At 48.4% G+C, this 17099-nt stretch overlaps 1 protein-coding gene across 1 annotated transcript in view; it reads right to left on the bottom strand.

Annotated features, from left to right (window-relative positions):
- Galnt17 (polypeptide N-acetylgalactosaminyltransferase 17) overlaps nucleotides 1-14765 on the bottom strand; it is a 439204-nt gene extending 424439 nt beyond the window's left edge. Inside the window, exon 1 of the mRNA XM_057764269.1 lies at nucleotides 13061-14765. Within this exon, the coding sequence (XP_057620252.1) occupies nucleotides 13061-13298 (238 nt within the window). The 5' untranslated portion in view covers nucleotides 13299-14765. The remainder of the gene's footprint in view (nucleotides 1-13060) is intronic.
- Nucleotides 14766-17099: the final 2334 nt, after the last annotated feature.

Raw genomic sequence — 17099 nt, 5'->3', positions numbered from 1 at the left:
CACATTTTATTCTAATTATGGGCTGGATTTAAAGCTCACACAGCATAATTTAGAGTCTTAAAATTAACAGCTTTACAACTTTACACATGGGTGAATGCTAAGCCTGAGCATCATCCTGCCACAGGCTGCGGAGAGGGTTCGCAGTCTTGCCTCCCTCCTGGCCACTTCCCCTCTGCGGCCCCAGGACCAGCTGCCACCTGCCGAATAAATACTTCTTTCACACCTCAGGCTCAGTACGTGCCTTGCAGCGGCGGGTGATGCAGACTGGAGCTATTGGTGGGAGTCTCCAGACAACTTATTTAAATCTCCTGAGGTCCAGCTTCCTTGCCTATGAGTCAGGACATAATGAGATAAGTAGATTTGGCGAAGGAAATGCATCAGATGTTGTGGTTGGAACAAGAAAAGTTCCCTGTCTGTTCCTGTGTTGAACACTTGGTTTTCAGTAGGTGGCGCTGTTTTTTTTTGGGGGGGGGGTATGTAACCTTCAGGAGGCGGAGCCTTGCTGGAGGAAGTGCGTCACTGGGGTGGGCTTGGAGTCTTTACAGCCTGGCATGACCTCTTTCCCTCTCTCTATGTATGGATTCTGACTGCTAGGGTTGTGTCAGGCTCTCGCTGCCGTGAATTCCCCACCATAAGTGTCTTTATCCCTCTGGAACTGTAAGCCAAAAGAAGCTCTTTTGGTCCCTGAGTTGTTTCTCATCAAGGCGTTTGTCACAGCAACCAGAACAAAGCTAGAGCAGATCTCAATAAAAAGTTGTGGAGTTGGATATGGTGTTTGCATACCTGCAGTACCAGCCCTTGAGGGGCTGAGGCGGGAGGATTGTAAATGAGTTCCCCAATGACACACAGATGAATGAGATGTATTCTCTTACAAACTATTAAGTCAGGCATGTCAATAACCGTCTACAATTCAAAGGCTAAAAGCTGACCCTGCAAAGCACCATGAGAATCCAGATGAATGAATAATTTATATTTGTGAGTGTGTGTGTTGTTGTAAACCCAGCATTGGAGCCACAGAGACAGGAGGATGAACCCCTGAAGCTCACTGGCCAGCCAGCCAGCCTAGCCTAGTAGGTAAATTCCCTGCCAGCAAGAATCCCTATCTTAGAAGACTAAGCACTGATCAGCACCTGGGGGACCACAGCTAAGGAGGACCCCTAACCTCCACAGGCAAATGCATACATATGTATTCACATACATATATGCATGCCCCCCACACAAAGGAATAAAAAAGAAAGAGAATAGGCCTAAAACCCAAATCTTCTGATTTGTCTTTGTATCCTTTGTACCAGGGAGGAACACCAGAAGAGGCTCACATGCACACACTCTGTACCTGGACAGTCCCAGGACACTCTAAAGTAAGTGCTAACCATACCATTAGGCCTGCTCTTTGAGGCTAGGGTGGAGGCTCGTCTTGAACTCCAGTACATGCTTACTATTGGCATGTTCCATAGTGACTTAAGGCCACCCATCATCATGACAGAGCATTGGTACTCACGCATGGCAAAGCTGGGGCTCTGCAGTTAGGGAGGTTGTTATTAAAAGGGACAACTCTACCCATGATGAAGGTGACTGTCATCTACATGTCACCAGCATCCACAGATGGATGGAAGATATTGCTATGGGACAGGAATGTCTATCCGTGGGGATCTTGCATTTATTCGAAGTGTTAGGAAAGGAAAGAAGAGGAGGAGGAGAGAGGAAGATGGGATAAAAGAGATAACAAAGGTAACAGATGTTCAAATTATCTTTTTGATCCTTCTTTTAAATTTTGAGAGAAGGAGCTAGAGAAATGGCTTGGTGGCTAAAGTGTTTGCTGCTCTTGCAGAGAACCCCAGTTTGGTTCCCACTGAGTGTAAGAGTTCAAGAATCCAGGATGGGGAGACAGTTCAGCTACTACAGTGCTTGTTGTACAAGCATGAGGCCCTGACTTTGATCTGCAGAACCTGTGTAAAGAGGCAGATGTGGTAGTGTACATCTGTGACCCCAGAACTGGGAGGTGGAGACAAGAAGCTTCCTGAGGTTCACTGGCCAGCCATTCTAGCTGTATCAGTGAGCCCCGGGTTCCAGAAGAGACTCTGCCACAAAAACTAAACTACAAGTCCAAGGACATACCTTCTATAGCAACACAAGAGACAGAAATAGGAGAAGTGCCCAGAAGATCACAGTCGACTTCCAAATAACAAACGAGACCCAATCTCAACAAGGTACAAGATGAGAACCCAACTTCCCAAAGTTATCCTTTGACCTGCACACGTACTCTGGGGCGTGCATATGCCTGGATGTGCATACAAATAGTCCTTATCTTTCAAGGTAAAACATCAATCGAGGAAGACACATGCAAAGTCAGTCTCTGACCTCTATACCCATGCATACATATGACCCTGCACCTGCATGTGGGGGGTGGGAGTATATGTGTACACGCGTGGAGAAGACTCCTGGGAGTCAGAAGAAGGTACCCTTGGAGCTGTAGTTACAGATGTTTGTGATCCATCCCAGGAGATTGTGGGATCCGAATTCTTCTCCTCAAGGTTAAGTAGCAAGCACTCTTAACTGCTGAGCCACCTCTCCAGCCCATCACATCCACTCTTGGTCCTAGCATTCTTTAAGGAGCTGGTTAAAATCACAGACAGACTGAAAGTGACCCAACTAGCAAAGTGCTTGTCTTGCAAGCACGATCACTGGTTTCATGCCCAGAACTAATATAAAAGTCTAAGTGTAGTGGTACATACGTGTAATCCCAGCACTGGGGTGCTACTGGCCGGCCAGCCTACCCTAATCTACAAGCTCTAGACAATTGATAGACATTGTCTAAAAATAAAGGTGAACAGGAGTTAGAGGAATGACAGTCAAGGTTGACTTTAGCCTACACACACACACCTGTGTATACATACGCAGCTGGACACACATGCAGTTATACACACATGAACATGTATGTGCACATACATTCACATGCACACACTGATGTTTCTAAGTACCATGCAAAGTCTAGGTAGGCATTGTCTACTCATCTCCCTGTTTCTGGCATGTAGTCCACACTTAGTGGCAAGGACATGTTAACTCCTCAAGGTGAGCGGCCAGCATCCATTGTAAGGGAGACTTGACATACAACAAGGCATCCCAGATCTCCTAGGGATCACCTGAAACCACAGATCATACCAACCCAGACGAGAATTTCCTCTCCATGTGTTGATTTATTTCTACTATGTATTATAGTAATATAAAGCTAATAACTCCAATACTGTACACCTTGTTACAATACAAACAAACAAACAAAGTCCTGGACTGGACAGGTGACTTAGAGGGTAAAGCACTTTCCGTGCAAGTGATGACCTGAGTTCATACCCTATAAATCTACCCAAAGCCAGGCACTATAGTGTATCTCTATAATCTCAATGCTTCTATGGCAAAAGAGAAGGTGCAGGCAGGAGAATTCCCAGGAGCTCTCAGGTCACCTAGCCTGACATATGCAACAAGAGACCTTGTCTCAAACAGGGTAGAAAATGACACCTGATGTTGTCCTCTGACCTCCAAGTACACACCTGCAATCACACATACACACACACACACACACATGCACGCATGTACACACACACTCACACACACACTCTCACACACACACTCACACACACATACTCATACACACTCTCTCTCTCACACACACACACACATACTCATACACACTCTCTCTCACACACACACACTGACACACACACATACTCATACACACTCTCTCTCACACACACACTGACACACACACATACTCATACACACTCTCTCTCTCTCACACACACACTCACTCACTCACACACACAGAGTATACCTATAATTAAACTCAACTAATAAATGAAGCAGAGCAATAGTTTAATAATGGTAACTAGTAATAAAAGAGTCAATTACAACAACAGACCATAATAAAAGTTATGTGAGCAGCTCCAACTCCCTCAATCACTCTCTCTCTCTCTCTCCTTCTCCTCCTCTTCTCCTCTCTTTCTTTTTCTCAAAAGATCTTCATATACTACTGATTGCCAATGGCCTCTAGTAATTAAAACTACAGACAATGAAACCTTGGCTAAGGGGTAGGCTGCCGTAATAGGCTGCCATTCCTTCTCCTAGGCCTCAAAAGTGCTGCCATTGTAAGGCAAGGCGTGGGGTGAGGAGAGGAGGAAGAAAAAATGAAATAAAGGACATCTCCAGGCAAACACACAAAAAAGAAAAGGGATCACAAATTAGTCTAGCAGGTTTGTGCAAGCCACAGCCCAACACAAAATCACCAACCTCCTTACAACATTATGAGATTGATTTTGCAATATCTCTGTGACACAAAATTCTCAATGTGAATTTTATAGATGCTATCATGTCACCATATCAAAGACAGGACATAGTAGAACCAGTCAAGATGATACGCAGCTGTAACCCCAGGAGCGAGGAGGCTGAGAAGGGACGATCATGAGTGTGAGGTGTGTCTAGACTACATAAGACATGGTCTCAAAAAATAACACCAAAAAGTATTAGTCCATGGAGTTCAAGAAAATTAGAGTGAAAAGAGCCCCTACTTAATCCTCTGGGATCAGATAACCAGGGTCACACTCTGCTATCAAACAGCTCCTGCTGTTTGTTGGCTTGCTCGAAAGTACTTACTGAGTAAGTGCTGTGGCCCAAGATGCCTACCAACATCAGGAATATGATGGGGAGTCATCCCACGGGTGCCTTTAAGCCAGTTGACATTGCCACAGCTGCTGCTAGCATGGGTATACATGGCCACAAATGTCAGCCCGTGTGAGCAGTGTGCACAGATATGTAAGTGCACATGCTTATGTTTGTAAACGTGTGCATGTATATGTTGATGCCAGGGGTCAACTTTGGGGGCTGCTCCTCAGGCCCCATCCACCAGGCTTTCTGAGACAAGGTCTCTCACCGAGCCTGGAGCTACGCTTACACTAGGCTGACCAGATTGTGAAGCCCAGGATCTCCCCATCACCATCTCCCCAGCATTGAGATTGCAAGTGCATGCCACCACACCCAGATTCTTTTTCAATGTGGCGTCTGAGGATTTAAATCCAGGTCCTCATGCTTGAAGAACATCAAGCAGGGCACCAACCGGACTACCACCCCAGCCCCTATACCTTCTGTTTTTATTCTCAATTCATCCTGACATACCATGACCCCACTTTAGAGTGAAAAAGTGGAGCCACTGACCTAAAATCACAGCATTCATAACTTGACAGCTCTGGAAATGAAACCGGCCCTGTCTGACATTCTTCTACAATCTTTCTTCTGCAGGTGTCTTAAAGACTCGCAGGTTGTCTGATCTCAGCTGTCTCGGGGACTCAGGCCTCCCGTGCCCATGCTCCTTTTTCTCCTTGTCATTCTTCACACTCACGGCTAAGCCTTCTCCCTTTTTAATAAGTAGTGTCTCAGTGTGGCAGTAAGCACAGGTCTGGGGCAGTTGGATCTCTTCAATGATGATGATGATGGTGATGGCGATGGTGATGATGATGGTGATGGTGATGACAGCAGTGACTGCGATGGCGACACTAATGTTGGCTGCTTCCTCCGCTGCCCCCGAACTGGGCAGGAGGCAGCTGCTCCCCACTGACAGGGTGTCCGACACTCACACTGCTCAGACCTGTCTGCACGTCCGTGCTGTCCAAGAATAGAGTTCCCCCTTTCTCCAGAAGGAGCCAGCTTCACCCAGATGCCAAGGAGAAAGGAAAAGCACCTGGCTCCACCCTCCCACTGCACCCCCTTGCCCCCAACCTACCCCCGCCTCCATGGATCAAACCTTCTAGAACACTGGCCAACCTTGCCTCCAGGCCCTGCTGAATGTCTAGACTGCACAGAGAAGGCATGCAAACTTGACTTCATGCTAGTCTCCTCTACAGTGACTGGGGTTGGGTTTTTGTTTGTTTGTTTTTGGCTTTGTTTGTTGATTTAAAGATTAATTTTTATTTTTATGTATGTGTATGTGTCTGTGTGTACAGGTGCCCTCAGAGACCAGAAGAGGTCGCTAGATCCCCCAAGGCAGCCATTCTCAACCTATCAGTCCCTAATCCTTTGGGGGGGGAGGGGTGTGGAGGGATCAAAGGGTCCTTTCACAGGGATTTCATATCTGATATCCTACATACCAGATATTTACATAACAACTCATAACAGTAGCAAAATTACAGCTATGAAATAGCAATGAAAATAATTTTATGATGGGGGTCACTACAACATGAGGGGCTGTATTAAAGGGCCACACACAGTATTAGGAAGGTTGAGAGCCACTGCTCTAGAGCTAGGATGGGTGACTGTGAGTCACCCAGCATGGTGGAAATAGAACTTAAGTCCTCTGCAAAAGCAGTCAGTGCTCTTAACTACTGAGCCATCAACCCAGTGGTTGAGGCTTTTAAAGATGTGTTTATTACTCTGGTTTTATTTGTATGACTGTTTTGGATGCATGGAGGTATATGCATGCCTGGTACCTGTGGAGGTCAGAGGAGGGTGCAGGATCCCCTGAAATGGAATTGGCTCCTGGGAGTCATCCCCTAGACATCAGTAGCAAGTGCTCTTCCTACTGATCTCTCTGCCTGGCAGTCATGCAGTGGTTGGGTTTAATACAAATGTTGTCCTTTAGTCCTCTCCGCAAGGACATGCAGGTACCACTTAGCATCCAAGGTCTATGTAAGGATACCATTATCCAGGTAGCAAAGGGAAACAATGCTGGGTTGGGCTCTGCCACTCACCAAAGAACAGCCTTGGCCTGGGAACATCTCTGCTAGTCGAGTGCTTTCCTAGCACATTCAAAGCCTTAGATTCTATCCCAGCATTGAAAAAACAAAACCAAGATCAAAACCTGGTCATCATGATGCATACCTGCCACCCCAGCACCATAGAAGTGAAGGCAAGAGGATCAGGAGTTGCAGGTCACTCTCAGCTATACAGGGGGTTTGAGGCCAGCCTGGGCTGCCCACAATCCTACTTTTTCTGGCGCTAACCTGCAGTCAAGAGAGAGCAGATTTTCCTCTGTGCCCACTGTGCCAACTCACTCTCCCTGCCTGGAGAATTTTGGCGCATAGCCCTTGGGTTATCTGGGAATGTTTTAGTTTTTGGTTTTTGTCCTTTTTTTTTTTTTTTTTTAATTTTCCCTCTTCTTCTTTGCAGTTTTAGACTTTGGCTCCGTCCACTCGTGTGGCTTAGGGGCAGGAGCAGGAGAGGTAATTTTGACTTCTCTCTATTTCCGCGAGGATTTTTCAATTTCTCCAAGCAACCCGGCTTCTATTCAATATCCTTCTGAAATCTAAATTTGGAAACTAACTCAAAATCAATTGCATTTCCTCTTACGACACAGCTGCCCGGGGCTGACAGAGAACAGGGCCAAAGCTCGGGCATTCCCACTTCCAGTTCACTGTGCTGGGGACTTTGAAGGAGGAGCGAGGCTGGCATGGGTCCCTCTTCCCCTCCCGTCCGCTCATCGCAATGGTCCTGTATGAAGGGGAAAAGACATATCCCTACTCCTCCACTCTGCCTGCATCGCGGTGGATCACACCAGCTAAATCTAACAATATCTCTATTTCTCACCTTCCTCATCTCTAAAATGAGAGAAATAAATAACTTCCTTAGAAGGTGACAGAAAAGGTGACAGGAAACCAAACATCATGTACCTCGTGACCGGGGAATTCCAACAGCAACCATGAAATCAGTTTCTGTGTCTATAAGAACCACCGGGCAACGGCTTTAACAGATTTTAAGAGAGTTTTGCTTTCTTGTGTATGATTCTTAAAAGATTTTTCCAGATGTTCTATAAATTGATTTTATGTTACAGAAAAGAATATTAAAACTATATTCATAATATAAAGTCATACACCCAAATATACTGATACTGGCTATTGTCTAACCTGGTCTGGTGTCTAACCTGGAATACCACCTTACTTCCAAGCTCCTTGAAGAAGCTGGTTCCTTTAATTTAAGAAGGAAAAAAACTAGACCAACTTCAAGACAGTGCAGGCAAGATGGGGGAGGCAGATAGTGAGGGCAAGGTAGGGAGGGCAAACTGGTGAGGGTAAGACAGGGGAGACAAGACAGAGAGGAAAGATGGTTTAGACAAGATGATGAGAACAACATGGTAGAGGAAATGTATTGGAAGCAAGAAAGCATTGGCCAGACGGCAGAGCCAAGATGGTGGAAGCAAGATGGTAACAGGCAAGAAGGCATAGGCAAGAGAACTGAGGCAGTACGACAGAAACAAGACAGCTTTCTTACACTCAGTCTTCCAAATTAAGTCCTTCCCAACCCCTCCTTTCGCCACACCACCCATCCCAGCCTTTGCAATCTGGAGGTTATTTTCTCTGTGGCTATCATTTCCTTTGTAAAACTCAGCTTCCGTCTAGCTTTCAGTAAACCTCAGCTGCCCACCATATATGCAACGCACAGATGGTAAGAGACAGGGTGGGATGCAGAAGTCTAAAATAGGGCCCCAGTCCTTTAAAAAAAAAAAGCCTTGAGTCATTTCTGTACTCCAAAGTTAAACCCACTGAGGCATAAGAGCTCGGGCTAAGACTGCAAAATGACCATCACCAAAACCTTGAACAGCTCAGTGCAACAGGATGGTTGCCCACATAACATTTGACAACCCTCAGCCGTAAGAGCCAAGCCTGAAAGCATGGATAGAATTGAGGACTGTGCAGAGAAATCAGTATAACCAACTCTTCTCAAAGACTGAGTTGCAATGTGCAGGCTACTGAGCCTAAGGTCAATGATGGGTGTCTCAGCAAAGAGCCAGAGGTGACGCCAATTACGAATATAAAGATGGTGAGCCTCAGAGAAAACAGCCTGGGCAAACCTGTGATCCTGCCACTGAGAAGGTGGAGGCAGGAGGATCAGGAGTTCAAAGCCATCCTTGGCTACTTAGGGGAGCTTCAGGCTAGTTTGCGCTACATGGATCCAGCCTCAAGGCACAACCTCAAACAAGCAAAAACAATCATGCAAACCAAAGCCCAGAGGTTGGTGGAATCTCCATGAATTTCTCCTGCTAGACCCCAGAGGCCACAGGAAGGCTTTAAGTAACCCAAATGATTTTTTGTTTGTTTATTTGTATGTCTCTTGTTGCTCTGGAGATCAAACTCAGGACCTTGCACACACTAGGCAAGCATTTTGCCACTGAACTATACCCCTAGACCAGCTCCAAGCAACTTTAAAAATGCCAGCTTCATATGACACTAAGAAGTTGGCTATGAGCTGCTATGTGCCTACTGTCTCGCTCTAGCTGAGGAATAAAGAACCCTGGTTCTTTATTCACTTGTCAGTGGCAACGGGTCAGGTGCACAGCCTGAGCCCCAATGAAGCCCTAGTCACAGTTCTCTGTATACCAGGAAGAGTCCTACCTCCCCGCTCCCCCAGCCTCCTGGTACAGCAGGCAGCCTGGTATAATCAATAGAATAAGCAGTCCTCCAAACAAGAACAAAGACTAGTGCCCCTGAAGGCAGGGTAGAGATGGGGAGGGTTCTCTCCACATCACAACCTTTCCTTGCTCTTGCCCTCCAGGTTGTGTGCCCCTACAAATCACACACAGGGTCCTGGATGACAGATCTGCCAAGTCCCAGTTTGAAGTCATAGCTTGTCCAGGAAAACTCTCAACTGGACGTCACTGAGCCAGCTCCCAGCCTTCCTCTTCTAGCTCCCCACTCAACCAGTCAATTTTTTTCTACCTTCCTACCCACCCCACTCCCTACCCAGGGAATTTCACCAACCTTTCATGCCGAGACAGACTCATGTAGCCCAGGCTGGCCTCCATAGGCAGCCAAGGATAATCTTGAAGTATTAATCCTCCTTTCTCCTCCCTAGGGCTGAGCTTAGAAGTTGGTGCCACCATTCCTGGTTGATGCAGTGCTAGGGATAGAATTTAGGGCCTCGTGCAAGCTAGGCAAAGGCTCTACCAAGTGAGCTACCCCTGCATTTCCCTAGCATTGGCATTCTCTGCAAAGCAAAAGGCTCAGAGAAAGAAGCCAGACCCAGAGCCCCTTAGAAGCAAATCTTGGCTTCTTGCAAGTCCCACCCGGCCAGCTGACTTTGCAATCTGAGTGTGTCATCTGCCTTTGCTAGGTCTGGTATAGGCAGAGGGGTGTCTGATGGAGAGAGTGAGACATTCATTACAGGCAAAGTCTCAGACCCCTACTCCCTGCCTTTTGAAAAGAAGCCTCTAGGACATGGAGCCCTGAATTCTGCATACACATAGACCCTGCAAGGGATTTTAATAAGTAATGTCCAGGCAGGAGAGTGGAATGGCAGCTAAGAGCCTCCACCTTCAGGCAACAAGTTCCAGAGTCATGTTAAAGCCCTAATAGTCACTGGGTGACTGCCAGCAACTCTCAAAGGAACAAAGAAGGGCAGGTGCCTGCAGGGTCGTTGCAAATGCATACCTGCTACCTTAAAAAACATCACAGAGCGACCGAGAAAATTACTCCATTGGGTAAAGTGCTTGCTGCACAAGACTTGCTAGCATCTGCCTATAATCCTAGCGCTGGGGAGGCTCAGAAAGATAGTCACAGCAGCTTGCTGGTCAGCCAGTCTAGCCAGAATGGCAGGTTCCGGGTTCAGTGAGAGATTGTGTCTCAAAGTACAAGGCAGAGAAATGACTCTCAGCTTCTACATGTATGCGTGTACATATGCATTCCCACCACAATAAATAAATGAACATGTTAATTAATAAACAAGTATAGTAGCACACAGAACTTTTATAATTGCCATTAAGAGGTGTGGCCATAATGTATTTTATGTCACTAATGGAAACTCTTACTAAGATGACCTGCTACAAACTAATGTGTTCCTGAATATAGCTTGAAAGACAGCAAGCGCTGGCTCTTTTGGGGGTGTCTTATGAATGTGCTTCTGTGGGTATTTATGCAGAAAAAATAATTTCAGCCTCCCAGCTCTCCTCATCTAGCCCGGCTAGCCCTAGACTTCTGGTCCTCCTACCCCACCTCCGGCATGCTGAGAGTATGTTCTTCTAGTTGCTCTAGAAATGAACTGAGGGATTTAGTCTTGTTCTGTTCATTTTTGTCTTGAGGGCTTGGGAGAAGAGCTTCAACACGGCCTTGGTGGGCTGCCCCGATGGTCTGGTCTCATTACCTGCGAGAGGTGTAATTAGGGCCACAACTTTACACTAAAGGTGCAAGTTCAAAGCCCCCTGGAAGCTAATGATATGATGCTAAGGGGACTATGACATCTTTTCATGATTGCAGGAGGCTGCCCACACCCCTCTCATCAAAGGGCAAGAAGAAAACTGTCTCCCCGGTCCTCGGCCACTTGTCCTGAGGCTGGCCTGTCACTCTCATCAGTGGAAACAGGTGAAGTCTGGTCCCCAACCCAAGTTTACACAGGTTCTATGTAAACTACACAGATCCATGTAGTTCATTTATCAAAAAAAAAAAAACAAACTGTTATACTTTAAAACTCAGAGCCAGCCCGTGAGATGGCTTAGTGGGTAAAGGCAATTAAGCCCGAGGACCTAAGACCATCCAGGACTCCGTGGTAGATAAAGAGAGTTGACTCTCCTAAGTTGTTCTCTGACTTCTATATGTAGTCTGTTGTATGTGTTCACCCTCCTGAAATACATAACACACACACACACACACACACACACATACACACACATACACTTTTAAATTCAAAGTAGGAGGCTGTAGATAGAAATGTGCACTTTGGGACCAGGAAGATGGTTCAGTTGGTAAAACGCTTGTTTTGCAAGCATGAGGAGCTTTGAGTTCGGTCCCCAAAGCCAACATTTTTTAAAATCTGGGCATGGTAGCATGTCCTTGTAATCCCAGAGCCAGAGGTAGAAACAGCTGAATCCCTGGGCATGCTGACAGACCAGCCTCACTCTGCGAGCACCAGGTCAGTGAGAGACCCCGTGTCAAAATATCCAAGGTAAATGTGTCTGAGGAATGATATTCCAGGTTGACCCCTGCCCTCTATGTGCACAAGCATGCACACACACACACACACACACACACACCTGCACACAGACCACAGACACATGAAAAGAAATCTGTGCCTTGTAGCCAAGAACAAGGGCTCTGTGGCCAACCGGCCTCTCAAGTACTACTTACTGACATCAGTACACAGGCAATGTGGTTAACTTCCCCCAGTCTGCTTTGCTGGGTTCTCCTGTGACGGACGGGCTGGAACCTCCCTGGACTAACGGTAATATCCTACCATTGAACACGCGGAGCTTGTAATGTCTCTCTAGTACACAGCCAAGAATTATTATTATCCGTCATTATAACAGCTGGCAGTTCCGGGCCATGGGAACATGCATAAGGTTAGGAAGGGAAGAGAGGGCTGGACATGTGTGCCGGCTCAGTCTTCTTTATACTAGACAGGCGATGTGACACCATGAAGATAGCAAGTGCCCAGGGACCACATGGAAACAGCGATGAGCTCCACTGACTCTGTTCTTTTACCGTAACTCCTGTAGAATATTTTAGATGGGACGGGTTCTGGAGAATGCTACAAACCTAGATGCCGTGCCTCCTTATTTCTCTGAACTTTGTGAATGAACATCTGCTTCCCAGACTCACCCAGAACTTGATCCTCGGTTGCTGCTTCGTTCAGAATCTCACCCTGCACCCAGGCAAGGGGAAAGGGAAGAGTCTGCCTTCTTAGTGATGCATTCAACCTAAAGGGATACTGTACCCATTCAAGCCTTCACTTCGCAAGCCATGACACCCACTTCACTACCAGCTCTCCCATCAAACACCATGCACTGACAGCTATTTCCTTCCCAGATGTCCCTAGCCTGCAGTCCATCCTGACTAAGCTAGAGTCAAGTCACAAGCAGAGACCGAGTCAACTGTAGTGACATGTTTCTAGCGTAAGACCAAACTTCCAGCTTGAGTGCATTATGGGAAAGAAGCAGGTAGTGGTTTCTACAATAGTCCCAGACACTGAACCGGAATGGAAGCGAGAAATCAGACTCATTCAGATGTCAGCTTAGAGCACACAGAGCACAGAGAGCCAGGGAGATCACCCTGTGCCCCCGCACGCACAGCAACCCACGGGCGTCAGTGCACGTCCTTACCATTAAGCTGCCGGTAGACGATGTCCTCCAGCAGCGACAGGCGCTTCAGGACCGCATCCTGGATGGGGCTTGCGCTGTGCGCACTGAGGTTAGCCACCTCTGCGCGAGGCCGGATCTCATGGAAGGCGTCTCCGCTGCGCACCGCGATAGGCCGGCACTTAGCCAAGAAGATCACAAAGCCGGCCACCGCTATCAAGTTCAACACCAACAACACTTTGACTCTTCTCAGTGAAGCCATCAAACAACACGGCTGGTCCTTTCCCTGGACCCACGCCTCTACCAGCCTCACCTGCGAGGCGCAGGGCAGTCTAAGACCGTGCAGACCCTTCACACCTGACAATGGCCAGGAGTGGGTTGGGGGAATCCCAGCTGTTGCCGGCTACAAAACGCCGATGCTCAGGCGACAGAGACCACTGGGAAGACACAGCTGTTGGGGACCAAGCGTGATCACTCACATGGAAAGCCCCTGGTTTGCAAAAGTGTCCCTGAAATGCCTGCTTCGTCCACGGCACGCAATCACTTCTAAGAGGCAGCAAAAGATAAAGGTCCCGGGGTCTCTCCCCGCTGCACCCAGAACAAGTCGCCTTTGGACTTTGGACCTCCGGAGACGTGGACCTTCAGGAACAACCCGAAGATGGTCGGAATGCTCCAGAGACGTGGCGGGAGTGGCGCGCAGGTGCCTTGCTCCAGCTCTGCGCCCGCCGGCTGAAGAGCGCGCCACTCCTGGAGTTGCACTGCTGACACTCTCGCAGGCGCCCGTCGCGGGGCTAGGACAGCGTTCTTCAGCAGAGGACCTGCTCCTCCGGGCGGGTGTCTTTGTTCAGCTCACCGGCCCTCTCCATCACTCCGGGAGGAGGAAAAGCCCGCTCCCGTTGCCCGCATCCTCCAGGCTCCGCAGTCACGCTCAAATCTCAATGACTCTCTCAAAGTGGGGGGGGGGGGGGGGGAGGCAGCAGGAAAGGGGCGGGAGCAGGAACCCAGCGCTGCGTCCTCTCCGCCCCCACCCCGCCCGCAAAACTCACCAGTGCGCACAGCGCCACGGGTTACCGAACACGTTCCAAGTCCCCACACGAGCCTCCGGGCCTGCCGGACACACTGGCCTGTCTCAGGAGGTGGCGCGTCGCGAGGCTGGCCGGAAGGAAGAGTCGGACCTCCAAAGTCACACCAGTTTTCTACACGCTTCTCTAAACGTCGCGGGGGAGAGATGCGCGCTGGTGCCTCCGCCGCCTGTCACCACGGCCCGTGCCGCTCGTCCCAAGCCCTCAGGGGAACCAAGATCCGAGTGTCCAGATCTCTGGACGCAATGACACCACTGCTGCAGCACTGAGAGTACACACTGTCTCCCAGGGGGATGGTGGGATAGACCGAAGCAGCTGGGGAGACAGAAGGGGGATGCTCAGGTGGTGACGGAAGGCGGGGCGCGGTCCCGAGGGGAGCGGCTGCGGCGCCGACTCCTCCTCCGCGGTCCCTTGGTCACCCTCTTCCCCGAGAGACAGTCGCCACCGCCGCTGCCACCCGCAGGCTGCGGAGCGCACAGCCAAGGGAAGCTGGCCCGCTCTTGCGCGCGCACCCGGAAAGGGTGGGGGCGTCAGGAGAGAGTGGGTAGCGCGCGGGACCCGAGAGCAGTCAAGTCATGTTGGCTGCTAAGGGCTGCGAGGGACCCTTGGGGTTCTCAGCGCTCTCTAAGCGGGCGGGTTTGTTCCATCCCGGCAGACAAGGAAGACGTTCCTTTCTCTTGGCTAAGCTGCTCTGCTTAGCTTGGCCCGGAATGGCTAGAGGGAAAATCTGGCGTGGAGACTCGGATTCCACTACTTTCTGAGCCAGGCCTTGTGTCCTTGCTAGGGCCCTGGGAGACTTCTGACCATCCGAGTTGCTGCTTCTGTGCTCACCCACACTTCAGTAAACATCTTATTAGTAACACACGGATTTATGGCCCTAATGGGTCTCCCACAACCTCCTTCTTTTCCGGAGACCCAGGAGTGCCAAAGACTGGAATCCAAACCTGCCCTCTGATTCTTTAATTTGTTAGGCCAAAGAAAGAAACCAGGCTGTCAACAGATAGCTGAGTGAATTCAGGGGCTTTCCCTTCATTCTTCCTACCCCATGAAAGTTTATTGTCGATCCTTGGTTAGTTTTGTTTGGTTGGTTTGGGTTTAGGCTTCTAATTGGGGCAGGGTGAGGGAGAGTGGGTGGATTTGGGGTTTGGGGTTGGGATGTAGTTCTGTTGTTGAACTGAAGTTGAGTGCTTGCTTAGACCTCAACTGGATCCCCAGTTCTTCACAATCCAGTCTTGCGTCCGGCAAACCTATAAGCCCAGCATTTAGAGGATCAGGAACTAGAGATCCCCACTGCTGCAAAGTAAGTTCCAGGTTCGCTTGGGTTTCTTGTAAAGGGGAGAGTATTTTTGTTCTTTGTTTGTTTCGACTTTGTTGGGATTTTGGTGTTTCTTTGTTTATTCAGTCTCGCTTAGCCTGGGCTGGTCCCTAACTCCTGATTCTTGACGCTCTTGACCTCAGGTCCCAAGTACTGGGATGGCAGTCTCTGTCAGCAAGCTGGGCTCTCCAATTAAGCAGAGAATTTTTTGTTTGTTTTTGGGGGATGTTTTCTGCTGTCTTTGCTTGTTATTTCAAACAACAGCAGCAAGCACTTTTACAGTTTTTCACACCAGGAAAAAAAAGATACATGGAAGGCCAGGCTTGGTGGTTGAGGGTGGTCTGCAGCTCAGAGGAGACAGGAGGACCTTTTACTCAAGGCCAGGCTGAGCAGTTTGGTGAGGGTCCTACCTTAAAATAAAATAAAGGGGAAAATGACAGGGATATAGCTCACTGATATAGTACTTGCTGGACATATGTGAGGTCCTCAGTTTAATCCCCAAAGAAAGGGAGGGAAGGAAAAAAAGGAAAAGATGGGGGGGGGCATGAAAAACCATAACAATCTTCATTTCTTTTTTAATATCTTATTCTTTTCTTTTTATTACATTGTTAGTGTGCATTGGGCGTGTGAACGTGTATGCATACACACGTGTATGTGTGGATGCATGTATGTATGTATGTAACCCCACAGAGACCAGAAGGAGGTATTTGATTCCTTGAACTGGAGTTACAGGTGTTTGTGAGCCATTGCTGAGGGTGCTTGGATCCTATGGTGTTTGAATAGGTGTGGGCCCCATAGACTCACGTGTTTAAATGCTTGGCACATAGGGAGTGGCACTATCAGGAGGTGTGGCATTATTGGAGTAGGTATGACCTTGTTGGAGGAAGTACGTCACTGATGGAGCAGGCTTTGAGGTCTCAGAAGCTCAAGTCTTGTCAGGATGTCTCAGTTTCCTTCTACCTGTGAGTCAAGATGTAGAACTCCCAGCTACCTCTCAAGCACCATGTCTGCTTGCCTGCCACCATGCTTCCCACCATGACGACAATGGACTAAACCTCTGAAACCGCAAGCCAGCGCCAATTAAATGTTTTCCTTTATAAGAGTTGCTTTGGTCGTGGTGTCTCTCCACAGCATTAAAAACCCTATCCATGACAGATTCCAATTCTGCTTCTCCTAAGAGAGCAGTAAGACATCTCTCTAGTTCCATTTCCTTCCATTTAAAAAAAAAAAATGCTTAGCTGCATACGTGTCGGGATATGTATTTGAGCCATAGCCCACATGTGGAGGTCAGAGGACAAACATGCAGGAGTCAGTTCTCTCCTTCCGCTCTGCAGGTCTCAGGGATTGAACCTGAGTAGTCAGACGTGGCAGCGAGCACATTAACCTCCCTGAGCCAACTCACTGGCCTCCAGTTTTATTTTTCATTTTTTCGGAGCCTGCTCAACAAGATCCTTAGGGTATTGACTTTTTATAATCTACAGTGAACTGAGTACAAAACAACAGTTTAATAAAAAGTAATATCAAGCCAGGTGGTGGTGGCGCACGCCTTTAATCCCAGCACTCGGGAGGCAGAGGCAGGCGGATCTCTGGGAGTTAGAGGCCAGCCTGGTCTACAAGAGCTAGTTCCAGGACAGGCTCCAAAGCCACAGAGAAACCCTGTCTCGAA

Source organism: Chionomys nivalis, chromosome 3, assembly GCF_950005125.1.
Source record: "Chionomys nivalis chromosome 3, mChiNiv1.1, whole genome shotgun sequence".
Taxonomy (NCBI): domain Eukaryota; kingdom Metazoa; phylum Chordata; class Mammalia; order Rodentia; family Cricetidae; genus Chionomys; species Chionomys nivalis.
This window is presented reverse-complemented; position numbering and strand designations above follow the sequence as displayed.